General features: G+C 43.2%; 1 protein-coding gene across 1 annotated transcript in view; it reads left to right on the top strand.

Annotated features, from left to right (window-relative positions):
• The window catches only part of LOC124554719 (orphan steroid hormone receptor 2-like), a 120,578-nt gene that overhangs the window by 81,640 nt on the left and 26,170 nt on the right, over positions 1-12,768 (top strand). Inside the window, exons 8-9 of the mRNA XM_047128365.1 lie at positions 7,484-7,652; positions 7,777-7,885. Coding sequence (XP_046984321.1) covers positions 7,484-7,652; positions 7,777-7,885 — 278 coding nt within the window. The remainder of the gene's footprint in view (positions 1-7,483; positions 7,653-7,776; positions 7,886-12,768) is intronic.

Raw genomic sequence — 12,768 nt, 5'->3', positions numbered from 1 at the left:
CTTTCCTCTGCCATGAAGAAAGGGCACAAGTACTTATAAAAACAAAAAGCTTGTCGACATGTGTAACTTATTGTTACCTAAACAAAACACCAACAGATTTGAAAAGACACAAAGTGCTGTCGCTGGCCACTGAGTGATACTATGCACACGACACCACTGTGGTATCGCTGGCCATTGACCACTATTTCATGCATAACACCACTGTGGTGTGTCTGGACGGCATAGTGTTAAAGTAAATCATGTCTTCCTAGAAGTAGTCCAAAGCTGTCACTTACTCCTACCTGAACCACTTTTTTCTCGGTGTTTGCAGCTGTGTTATGCCAGTCTCATCATAATGTACTTCGTATTTACCTTTAGCCTATTGCTACAATGATATTTTTCATTATTTGAGAAGTTGTTGCGGTTCTTTTTACAACTGGAGCAATAGGAAATAAAGGTTCACCATATTTCCTCCCTACTTTATAGTACTCCGTCATTGAACACACCAATTCATGAGCTTGACCACATGGCATACTTTCCTTTCATTATTTCACTTAATATGTTTTGCTTGCACTACTCGCTGCACGGTACATGGTTCAATATGAAATGAAATTAAGCAAACACTAAAAGTCAAGGAAATTGCTAATTTGATGTCAAGTACAGCAAACTGAAACATCAGCATCCTGTATTGCTAAGATTAATACATCTGACGACACAGTTGTTGCTATCTGCATAAGTTCTGTTAGCCATTGGCTGGCTGCAAGCCATGACTACGTAACAGAACTATGCTGCTGCCCTATCAGTAGCAAATACTCGTCTTCTAGGCTTCAGATATTAGTTTTTCATCTATCTGGGCATGCAGAATGTGGGAACTTAATATTTTTCTTGGTTCTGTGGAATTTATTTGTTTGGTTACATCATGTTCGGGTGTAAGAAAAATCACACCAAATGGGGAGGAAAGGTTAATTCATAGTGTAAGCTTTCACTCACATGCTGTCATTGTACAAGGGCATACTAAAAAGTAATGCCTCTTAATTTTTTATTCTGTTCTCGATATCGGTTGAGGCATTACATACCATTCATATTGTTTGGTTGACTATCCCAATTCAGTGATGCAAGTTGGAACCCTCTGCTGCTAGATAGCTCCTAATTGTTGTGTGTAACACAGTGGTGTGTAATCTAAGTCAGTGTGTGAGAAACAATGTGCTGTAATTGAGTTTCTAACCGCAGAAAACATGTCTCCAATTGAAATTCATAGACGAATGCAAGCTGTGTACGGTGATGATTGAAATGACATCAGTAATGTGCAACATTGTTTTGTTGATGTTTGTAATGAAGGAAATGGGGGTGCTAACCTCATTGTGTGTATAACACAGCTCAGAGTGGATGACCGCACCCACAAACGATGACACTTATTGAAATTAGGGTGATGAACTCGCCAGGAAAAAAAAATCATTGGAGAACATGGACACAGCTCTCATGTAAGTGTAGAATATCATGAGTGTGTTTACAGGCCAGAGCTGCGGTACAGAAAACTGCATGCATGGTGTGTGCCTCAGATGCTCACTTCTGACGTGAAACAGGGTAGGTTGTGAATATCTATCAAAAATTTCTTTTGCGTTTTGAGCATGAGGGTGATGACTTCCTTAAAAACATTGTGACAGGTGTTGAAAGCTAGATTCACTATTTTGACATCAAAACAAAGAGAGCATCAATGAAATTGTGCAACAAAGGATCACCAGTGCCAAAAAATGTTCCAAACCATGCCATGCGCTCATTGTTAATTACGGGAATTTTTCATTGTATTAGTCTTCAGTTAAATTTTTGTAATTTGACTGATAAGAACTGATAAACAGCAAAACATGTCAAAGGTCTTAGAACAAAGACTATGGAATACTTAATAGCAACAATCTGCTGTCGATGAGTGTGACGTCACAACTGTTTACGTTAAGTTCATTGAACAGGTGCCCAGAGGGTCACACGCATGCGTAGATGAGTTGCTTATGGGCAGTACTTTCTCCCACTTCCAGCTGCTTGAAGTGTGGCTGTTAGCTGTATCAACAGCCAGATACTATCTGCAAAAATTGTTCTGGCACTCCCAAGTAGTCGGGTTTGCGCATGTGCATAGCGGTCTGGGTTGTTGTAGGGAGGGGGTTAGTCTCCACATAAGCCATGTTTATGTTTAGTGATTCTGCTGTTCCCTCTTCATTTACACTTACCACATCAAATGAAAACAATGGATTTCTGTCGTTGGAAGCTATCAAGTGAATTAAAATACATTCACATAATTACGGAAGGCTAACATATGTTATTAGTTTCAGTTTTCTGATTTGATTTTATTTCCGTGTTTTTGGTGGTCGGTCGCCTGGCAGATCAATGAAGTTATTTTTGCCACTTTGCTAAATAAATGTGGCTTTTATTAATCTTTTCCCCAGAGGTAGTCAGTCTAATAGAAATAAAGTGTTTCATTCTGAGTTACGGCTGGTTTCAACTATTCACTGAATTTTAAGTGCACATTTTCATCTTCAGGCACATATGGCATTATGCCATAGTAAAGAATCAAACATGAGATAATGCAGTACTGGTACCTGAAGAAAATTTGCATCCCAAAAATCACACTGAAAAGCTTAATAACAGGTTGGGGCCTACTTCATTGTGAATCTTGACATATGAATGTGTACTTTAAGCTGAATTATGCATTTTAGTATGGTTTACAAAATTCCGATGCTCTTGGAGTATCCTATTTCTTTTATGACATCATGCAAGATCTCTTAATACTATATATGTACGAAACTATGGGCTTCGTATGTCCTCATAGCGGCCCACACATAGTTAACACCTGTTTTCTGGCACTCTCTGGCAGCTGCTGAAATGAAGCTATTTCTAATAGATCGCAGGAAAATATTGCAAAAGGTGCTTTCAAAACCATTAGTTTCCAACTAAATTCCCTTTTACACAAGATGAATTATATTACGTGTGGAAATGCGCAGTGGATTTCTTAAATGACAAGAGTGTTTGAGTCTCATTTAAAACTTGACACACTGAGGACTAGCCACTTAGAAGAATTTCGAGCTTGGAAGACCAGACATTAATTATTTAAAATTTTACAGGCACATTTGTGTGATGTATCTTAAAGTGTAACACACAAAAAAAAAAGGCAAATATTATACGTGAAAGCTTAACTTTTCTTGTAGCCGCACTATGTACATTAATTAAAACCAATAACTTTTCCTATTTGTGTGTTCACATTACTTAACAGCGATGTTGCTATTGGCTGACGTCATCACATGTCCTATGCTCTGAATACCTGCTGTCATTGGTTGGCACGATCATGTGACATGAGCTATGATTGGCTTACAGTAGCACATTGCAATCTCGATTTCAGTGCTTCGGAAGGTAATATGCTGTTTGGAATCTATACTTTCATAATACAAATACAAAAATATGCAGCGTATTGTAATATGAAAATATACAGTGTGAATGTTGCTGCACTTAACAGATCTTCCCAATTTTTTCTTTGAGAGTTTTTTCGTTCTCTGAAGATCCACACTGGTGTATAAGACCGTTACCCTTCAAAGGTTTGATATTTTTACAACTCCGATGGAAAATATACTGTCACTTATCATGGAGAAGTTTATTTTTCACCTAGGAAGAAGTGTGTTTTTAACTGGGAAATCCAGGGAAAATCTGGGAATTTTTTTTTCTTGTCCACGTGTTCACCCTGCTGAAGGTACCACCATAAATTCTGCAAGGTACTGTGAGACCTTCAGAAAACTTAAAGCACGAATTCAAAGAGTTCTTCCACATGTGGAGCACCGTCTCTTTCAGCGTGAAATGCCAGACTACACACGAGCACAGTGATGTCTTCAACAATCTGATGTCTTCGTTTGACTGTCATCGATCATCCACAGTCTTGACTTGGCCCCATACGATTTTCATATGTTTCGAAAACTTAAAGAACACCTTGAGGACTTCATTTTGATAGTGATGAAGTAGAGCAAGCGGAGGTGAGGTTGTGACACTGTCAGCAAAGTCAGGCATTCTACAGCTGTGGGTATCAACAAACTGGCCTCTCGCTGGGGGAAATCCATTCATCGCCAGGGTGTCTATGTTGAGACATAAACATGTAGACAAGGTGTAGAATCTTAAACACATTTGTTTTATTTTAAAAGGTTTAATAGTTTTCCCATAAAAACTTGAGGCATTACTTTTCATCACCCCCCTCATATCGAAATATTCATGCATTTTCATAATTTGAGTGGATGGGCATTCAAAGTGCTGATTGAAGGTGATAGTGTTGGACATTAATGAAAACTAGCTTTGAGGACAAAAATAAGTCCACTGCAACCCATCCTATTTTGGATGTAACAGTGAAAACTCTGTACCTGTTTCTTTCCCAAAACTGTGGGATTTGTGTACTTTGGGTACGTTGTATACACAATGGGACATACACGTTACAAAGAACGTGTGACAACTGACGAAGTTAACAATCTGAGAGTGTGTTCAGTGATCTGCAATGTAATGCAAGTGTTGAGACAGACATCCCTGTCTTATGACTATGCCAAAGCAAGAAATTGAAATACATAAAGATTACATCTTTAATGGACACAATATGGTTTTGGGTGGAAATTCTGAAGCCCTTCTCCAAACACACTAAAGATCCTAGCTCTGAAGGTTGGTGTCATTGTATCAAAAATCCTTTGTATGAACCACAGTGGCAGGTGGTGGTGGGGGTTTGTAATGCTTACTTACTAATTTTAGACTCGGTCAGAATACACTCCCAGTTGAACTATTGAATATTTTGAACATTCCTAACATATTAAAAATGCATACAAGAGTGGAATTCAAACAAATATATTTCAATTTGATGGTCAACAGAATACAGCCTAAGCCATCCAAGTGTGCTTCTCAAACCAACTTAAAGATAGAATATGCTGTCAGTTCTCTCACCTCAATATATTCCCATCGTTTGCAACTGCCAATGAGAAGTTTTTGGCCTAGTCTGGCTTAGTCCACAATTTTAATTGCACACTGTTGCCACAGTGCCATTTCTACCACGTCTGCGGTCCAGTCAGCATTATAGGAGGCTGCTGCCCATAATTGACATGGTTTATGTGGCAACACCGCACTTTAATTGTATCCCTGATTGGGGAACTCGGTTGCTACCAATCATTTGCTCACATGTTCTCTGTATAGAAGTGTTGTACGTTTGCAAAGAAAACTGTGATTTTCGTTGCATACTACTGCTTTCTTGTTTACAAGTTCTGATTACTCAGTTAAAAGACACACAGAGCAAAAGAAAGGGAATCATACACCAGCTATTAAAATTTCATCAAGACCTTAAAAATAATCCCAGAAGAGAGAAAATCTTATCAGCGTCACATCCGCAACAAGAGGCGTGTGGTGTTTCAGTCCGAATGCTACAGAGAATGTGTGCTGAAGCACAGAGAATAAAATCTGTAATCAAGAAATGAAGCTACACTTTCTCAGGGAAGAAAATAGGGGAATAAGAACAGTCACAGATTTGCACAGTTTCCAAGGACATAGTTCACTGTACTATATTTGAATTTTATGATTGTGGAGAGTATTCCAAAAGGCAAAAGGCAGCAGATTTGGGTACAGAAAATTCAACAATGCAAGATTCATTCTTATGGACAATCTGATATTGTAGCAACTGGGGCAACTTTAATGAAAAAATGCCCATCAGGAAAGAAAATTGTCGTTGCCATATTATTTATCTCGATGAAAAATCGTGGCACTGTGTACACCTGTCAGAATTCAAAGGGCAATGGTGGTTTGACAGTGCTAACTGGCACAGGAAATGGACTTATTGTCTGTCCTGCAGGATCATCTGAAGGTGGTTTTATGAAAAGTGCAAAACTAATTTTAACAACCAGCAAATCTAGCAGTTACGATCATCCACTGAATAGTAATGTGTTAAAACACTGGTTTCTATATTTTTTACGTGAGTTGGGAGAAGGTTGTGTGATTGTCATTGATAACTCCAGCTGTCATTAAATAGAGAGAGAGAGAGAGAGAGAGAGAGAGAGAGAGAGAGAGAGAGAGAGAGAGAGTGTGGGGGGGGGGGGGGGGGGGGGGGGGGAGAAAATTCCTAATTCAAACACAAACACAAAGCAGGGAGAAATTGAACAGTGGCTAGAAGAGAGGCCTTCCAATTTTGGGCTGCTATACACAAGCGGAAATGTTGGAAAAGTTCGGAACATTACAAGCACCTTTGAGCTAAGGAGCAGAACTCGACCATTCTGAATTAAAGATGTGCAGCATTTACTTGATGGAGGTTTTTATGAAGGTACTGTGGAAGACTGGGTGAAGTGCATACACCGCACTTAAAATGACTTCCTGAAGGAAGTCAGCAAAGGAAACTGAATTCGAAGCAAGTGTGACTGATACATATGACTCTTCAGGTACCCAGTTTGTTGGGTACATTTAGTTCTTTGCACAGGATAGTTAAACAAAAATAAGTTATGTTAACTGTTATATTTTTTTTCCTTCTCCTCTCCAAAGTTATAAACACTTTTCCCTTGCTATTCTCCCTTTGCCATCTTCCCCTTTTCTATCGCCTCCAAAATTTTATCAGTACAAGACAGAACAGCCAGTGGCATACAGTATCTGCACTGGCTTATTTGTCAGTGTTCGTTGTGGGGGGGTTAGAATCCACTTGCATACCTAATGGTTGCTTAAATTTTCACGTAATCAAAACTGCAATAATTATAATTTAACAGGTGAGTGATAGTAGTGTCATTTGCTACAGTATACCTCCTAATTCACACAAGAATACACCAACATGGAAGACCTCCAGAATGGAGCTATGGCTGCTCTTTCACTACAGTATTTTGAAACATTTTCATGATGTACGATTTTTCAGCCTTACAAAATGTTAAAAGAACCCATTGTTTGTGTCTGGCTGAAAATCTCTATTGCAATGTACTATCTGCTGATTTTGGTAATAGTGTCATGCTCATGTGAGCATCTTGTAATGCGCTATACACACATGTCAAGACTGTGTTGTTTGATGGCTTTAGTTTGTCTGTTTCGGCTAGGCATGCACAGGCCGTGCGGCCAAAGGTTTGAAACTTGTGACTGTTGGAGTGTATGGCATGAAAAGGAGTTGCAGGAAGCAAGTAGGAAAGGTGTATTGAGGGGAGGGTAGTTTACTTTCTATATTTACACCTCCAGTTTAACTTTTGCTCTGTACGTCTCTTACGTTTCCAAATGATTCAGAGGGACCCTTACCATTAGTTAATTTTGTACGGCTATATGCAACTATAAAAATGTGATGCCAATAGCTTGTGCACGCATATAAAACTTTTTATTGTGCATGAGCTGCAGTTAACACTATATATGCTTGCTGTAAAAATATTATTGTGCTTATTTTCATCTTGCCTTTAGCAATATTTTTTTGCGCATTGTTGTAAGGAAATTAGTTTCTATGCATCAAGACGTACACAGAGCATCACCCTAAATGTGTCTGTGCATTTTTCAGTTCAGATACACATGTTGCTTTACTACGTGCATGTTGGGCTGAGCTTTTTACTCTTGGACTTGCTCAGTGCTCTGAGGTGCTCTCACTTTCTTCCATCCTTTCATCAATTATTGGTCATCTTCAAACTTCTGTAACACAAGAAAGCATATCTGCACGACATGTGAAACAAGTAAGTTGAAATTTGGAAGTTATAATGTTTACTAAGGTTGGCATCTTAACATTCCTTCATATGAGAGCATATGAAATTAAAACATAGAACTATGTGGTGTTTTCATAAGTTTGGTGTCTTACAGGTGACGGATCACATATGTAAGTTGCAGGAATATGTGAATTCTATGAATAGGCTGCAGATTGATGAGCATGAATATGCTTACTTGAAAGCGATTACACTTTTCAGTGCTGGTAAGTATGATTTATACAGTTCAACTTTTCAATAATTTAAGATGAAAATGCAGTTTTCATAGTAGATTTCTTTAATTCTCATAAGAGAAGTTTATTTTTGCTCCGACTATTTTATTTCCATTATTGCATGTAGAATGTTGATATTTGCTTAACTGAACCACCAAATAAAGTTGTAGGCTTTTGCAGACATCACAAAGCTTTTTCTGTCTCTCACTAGGTCTGTGGAATAGTTACCATTTCTTTCTATTGTTATTATTTTTTATTTTTTTAATTTTTTTTAAATTTTTTTTAATTTGATAGTGGAATGACTCCTTAATACTGTAATTGCAAGTTCCTGGTTGACGAAGTGACAGTGTTTGTTGAGGATTTTATAATCATTAGTTGTAATTTTTTAAAATTCTTATTGATTACACACTATCAGATATGGTATTTGCATGAATGCAATATGAAATCAAATCTGAATAGTAGCTCAAGATTCTTCATAAAGAAAATTTTGACACTTGGCATTGTGTACTTGCACACAAATTGATGTAGACTCAGTACCACTCTTAGATAGCCCATTTGTATAAGTTTAAGGTGTCAAATAAAAACAAGGCAGATGGAAAAAGAGTAAGTAATCTGTTTATTAGTTCAGAAGTAATTACCATAACTGTTAATACATTTATCCCACTGTGAGACAAGACGGTCGGTACCTTCATGGAAAAAAGTTTGCTCTGGGCCAGCCCACATGTTGCAAATGTTGTTTAGATTATGCTGCAGAAGTTCCTCTGGGAAGCCCTTACACAATCTCCACAGAGTCCCAATCTCTCCCAATCTGATTTCCATATTTCTTAAGCCATGAAGACAGACATTTGTGGCCGATTTGCTTCAGTTGTAGAGGTGCTTGCTGGGGTAGAATTGGGGTTCCATAGACAACCACAAACAGTTTTACAGGAAAGTATGGACTGTCTTGTCTCTCAGTCTTGTCTCTCAGTGACATAAAATGTATTAACAGTTATGGTGATTACTTTTGCAATGATAAACAGTTTACTGTCTTTCCACACGTCTCATTTCCGTTTGACGGACCTTCGTAATTATAGCATCATTCATTCCCCTCTCCACCCTCTCCGCCCCTCTCCTACCTCCCCCCTCTCCCCCTCCCCATCTCCCCCCAATCCCCCCTCTCCCCCATCCCCATTCCCCCCTCTCCCTCATCCCCCCTCTCCCCCATCCCCCCTCTCCCCCATCCCCCCTCTCCCCCATCCCCCCTCTCCCCCATCCCCCCTCTCCCCCATCCCCCCTCTCCCCAATCCCCCTCTCCCCCATCCCCCCTCTCCCCCATCCCCCCTCTCCCCCATCCCCCCTCTCCCCCATCCCCCCTCTCCCCCATCCCCCCTCTCCCCCATCCCCCCTCTCCCCCATCCCCCCTCTCCCCCATCCCCCCTCTCCCCAATCCCCCCTCTCCCCAATCCCCCCTCTCCCCAATCCCCCCTCTCCCCAATCCCCCCTCTCCCCAATCCCCCCTCTCCCCCATCCCCCCTCTCCCCCATCCCCCCTCTCCCCCATCCCCCCTCTCCCCCATCCCCCCTCTCCCCCATCCCCCCTCTCCCCCATCCCCCCTCTCCTGCCTCTCTTCCCTCCCCCTCTCCTGCCTCTCTTCCCTCCCCCTCTCCTGCCTCTCTTCCCTCCCCCTCTCCTGCCTCTCTTCCCTCCCCCTCTCCTGCCTCTCTTCCCTCCCCCTCTCCTGCCTCTCTTCCCTCCCCCTCTCCTGCCTCTCTTCCCTCCCCCTCTCCTGCCTCTCTTCCCTCCCCCTCTCCTGCCTCTCTTCCCTCCCCCTCTCCTGCCTCTCTTCCCTCCCCCTCTCCTGCCTCTCTTCCCTCCCCCTCTCCTGCCTCTCTTCCCTCCCCCTCTCCTGCCTCTCTTCCCTCCCCCTCTCCTGCCTCTCTTCCCTCCCCCTCTCCTGCCTCTCTTCCCTCCCCCTCTCCTGCCTCTCTTCCCTCCCCCTCTCCTGCCTCTCTTCCCTCCCCCTCTCCTGCCTCTCTTCCCTCCCCCTCTCCTGCCTCTCTTCCCTCCCCCTCTCCTGCCTCTCTTCCCTCTCTCCTCTCCTGCCTCTCTTCCCTCTCGCCTCTCCCCTCTCTCCCCTCTCTCCCCTCTCCCCCCTCTCCCCCCTCTCCACCCCCTCTCCCCTCTCCTCTCTCCCCTCTCTCCCCTCTCTCCCCTCTCTCCCCTCTCTCCTCTCTCTCCTCTCTCTCCTCTCTCTCCTCTCTCTCCCCTCTCTCCTCTCTCCCCTCTCTCCCCTCGCTCCCCTCTCTCCCCTCTCTCCCCTCTCTCCCCACTCTTCCCTCTCTCCACTCTTCCCTCTCTCCTCTCTTCCCTCTCCACTCTTCCCTCTCTCCTCTCTTCCCTCTTTCCCATCCCTCCTCTACCCTCCCCTCCCCTCCCCCTCTCCCTTCCTGCCCCCCCGTCCGTCCTCTGCCCCCCCGTCCGTCCTCTGCCCCCCCCCCCCCGTCCGTCCTCTGCCCCCCCCCCGTCCGTCCTCTGCCCCCCCCCCCGCCCGTCGTCTGCCCCCCCCATCCGCCCGTCGTCTGCCCCCCCCCCCATCCGCCCGTCGTCTGCCCCCCCCCCATCCGCCCGTCGTCTGCCCCCCCCCCCCCATCCGCCCGTCGTCTGCCCCCCCCCCCCGCCCGCCGTCTGCTCCCCCCCCCCCATCTCTTTCTCTGTGCGCGCGCAGTGGGGGGGGGTGCCCGTGGTGTTAATTATTAATTATTTTTTGGTGTGGCCTGGCCCCTGTTGGGATTCAACTTCTTTCAGTCAGTAAATTCCATCTCTGAAGTGAGTTCACACTTGTCTACAAACGGCACCCCATGTGCAGTTCCCATAACCTCTACATTACACTTCTAACATCAAACATGGAAACTGGTGGCAATCAGTAGGCACCTGATAGGGTTGATAATCCAAAAATACTTAAGATCCTTTCGTTTTCTCACTTCCATAGCATATATGTAGGCAGATGCAATGCCCTCGCATAAGACAGGTAATTTTTTTTTTACCTTGTCATATATTTGTATTTTTTAATCTAGTTGATACACACACATCCAGGAAAGTTTTGCATCACCTTGGTTCCGAGAGTTCTAGAACCTGTACAGAAAATTGGAATCGAGATCAACATAAACATCATTTCTGCCCTTTTTATAGCTCATGAAAACTACACATTGCATGTTGTACCACCATACAGCGAGACCTTCAGAGGTGGTGGTCCAGTTTGCTATACACACAGGTACCTCTAATACCTGTAGCATGTCCTCTTGCATTGATGCAGGCGTGTATTCATTGTAGCATACTATCCACAAGTTAATCAAGGCACTGTTGGTCCAGATTGTCCCACTCCTCAACAACAATTCGGCATACATCCCTCAGAGTTGTTGGTGGGTCGCGTCATCCATAAACAGCCCTTTTCAATCTGTCTCAGGCATGCTCAGTAGGGGTCGTGTCTGAAGAACATGCTGGTCACTCTAGTGGAGCGATGTCGTCGTCCTGAAGGAAGTCATTCACAAGATGTGCACAATGGGCCTGTGAATTGTCGTCCATGAAGACGAACGCCTCACCAATATGCTGCCGATGTGGTTGCACTATCAGTCAGAGGATGTCATTCATGTATTGTACAGCCATTACGGCACTTTCCCAGGACCACCAGCAGCATACATCGGCACCACATAATGTCACCCCAAAACAGCAAGGTACCTCCACCTTGTTGCAGGGTGTCCAAGGCATTCAGCCTGACCGGGTTGCCTCCAAATACGTCTCCAATGATTGTCTGGTTGAAGGCATATGCAATACTCATCGGTGAAGAGAACATGATACCAATCCTGAGCATTCCATTCGGCATGTTGTTTGGTCCACCTGTACCGCACTGCATGGTGTTGTGGATGCAAAGATTGGTCTTGTCATGGACGTCGGGAGTGAAGTTGCGCATCATGCAACCTATTGCACATATTTTGAGTTGTAACACGATGTCCTGTGGCTGCATAAAAAACATTATTCAACATAATGCCATTTGCTGTCAGGGTTCCTCCAAGCCATAATCTGTAGGTAGCGATCATCCACTGCAGCAGTAGCACTTGGGAGGCCTGAGGGAGGCATGTCATCGACAGTTCCTGTCTCTCTGTATCTCCTGCATGTCCGAACAACATCGCTTTGGTTCACTCTGAGACGCCTGGACACTTCCCTTGTTGAGAGCCCTTCCTGGCACAAAATAACAATGCGGATGCAATCGAACTGCGGTATTGACCATTTAGGCATGGTTGAACTACAGACAACATGAGCTGTGTACCTCCTCCCTGGTGGGATGACTGGAACTGATCGGCTGTCAGTCCACCTCCGTCTAATAGGCACTGCTCATGTATGGTTGTTTACATATTTGGGTGGATTTAGTGACATAACAGTCAAAGGGACTGTGTCTGTGAAACAATATCCATAGTCAGCATCTATCTTCAGGAGTTCTGGGAACCGGGTGGTGCAAAACTTTTTTTTAATGTGTGTAGAACACTTGGAAACTGTTTTGCTGCTATTGTTGTACCATTTTCAAGATAATCATTCCATCACCAATCAACCAGTTGCATATGTTGCACCTTCTTTAAGTTTTTGGCTGTGGTTACAGTTTTGTAGCATCATTCACTGTAGCCACATGAAAATTCATCAACCCCTTTTTATGTGTCAGACATGACGGAGTAGACTTCTTACATAATACCCAACAGCTTAGGATCAATTACCTTTGGCAAATAACTATAAAAAACAAAATAATTTTGTGATAGCCCAGTATTCCACTTTAACCGTTCAAATGAAACTTGTACAAAATACCACTTGTAAAAACCATAAAAAAAAGAAACAACAATCTCTTGCATGGA

Source organism: Schistocerca americana, chromosome X (assembly GCF_021461395.2).
Source record: "Schistocerca americana isolate TAMUIC-IGC-003095 chromosome X, iqSchAmer2.1, whole genome shotgun sequence".
Taxonomy (NCBI): domain Eukaryota; kingdom Metazoa; phylum Arthropoda; class Insecta; order Orthoptera; family Acrididae; genus Schistocerca; species Schistocerca americana.
The sequence above is the reverse complement of the archived record's forward strand: the minus strand, read 5'-3'. Positions and strand labels throughout refer to the sequence as shown.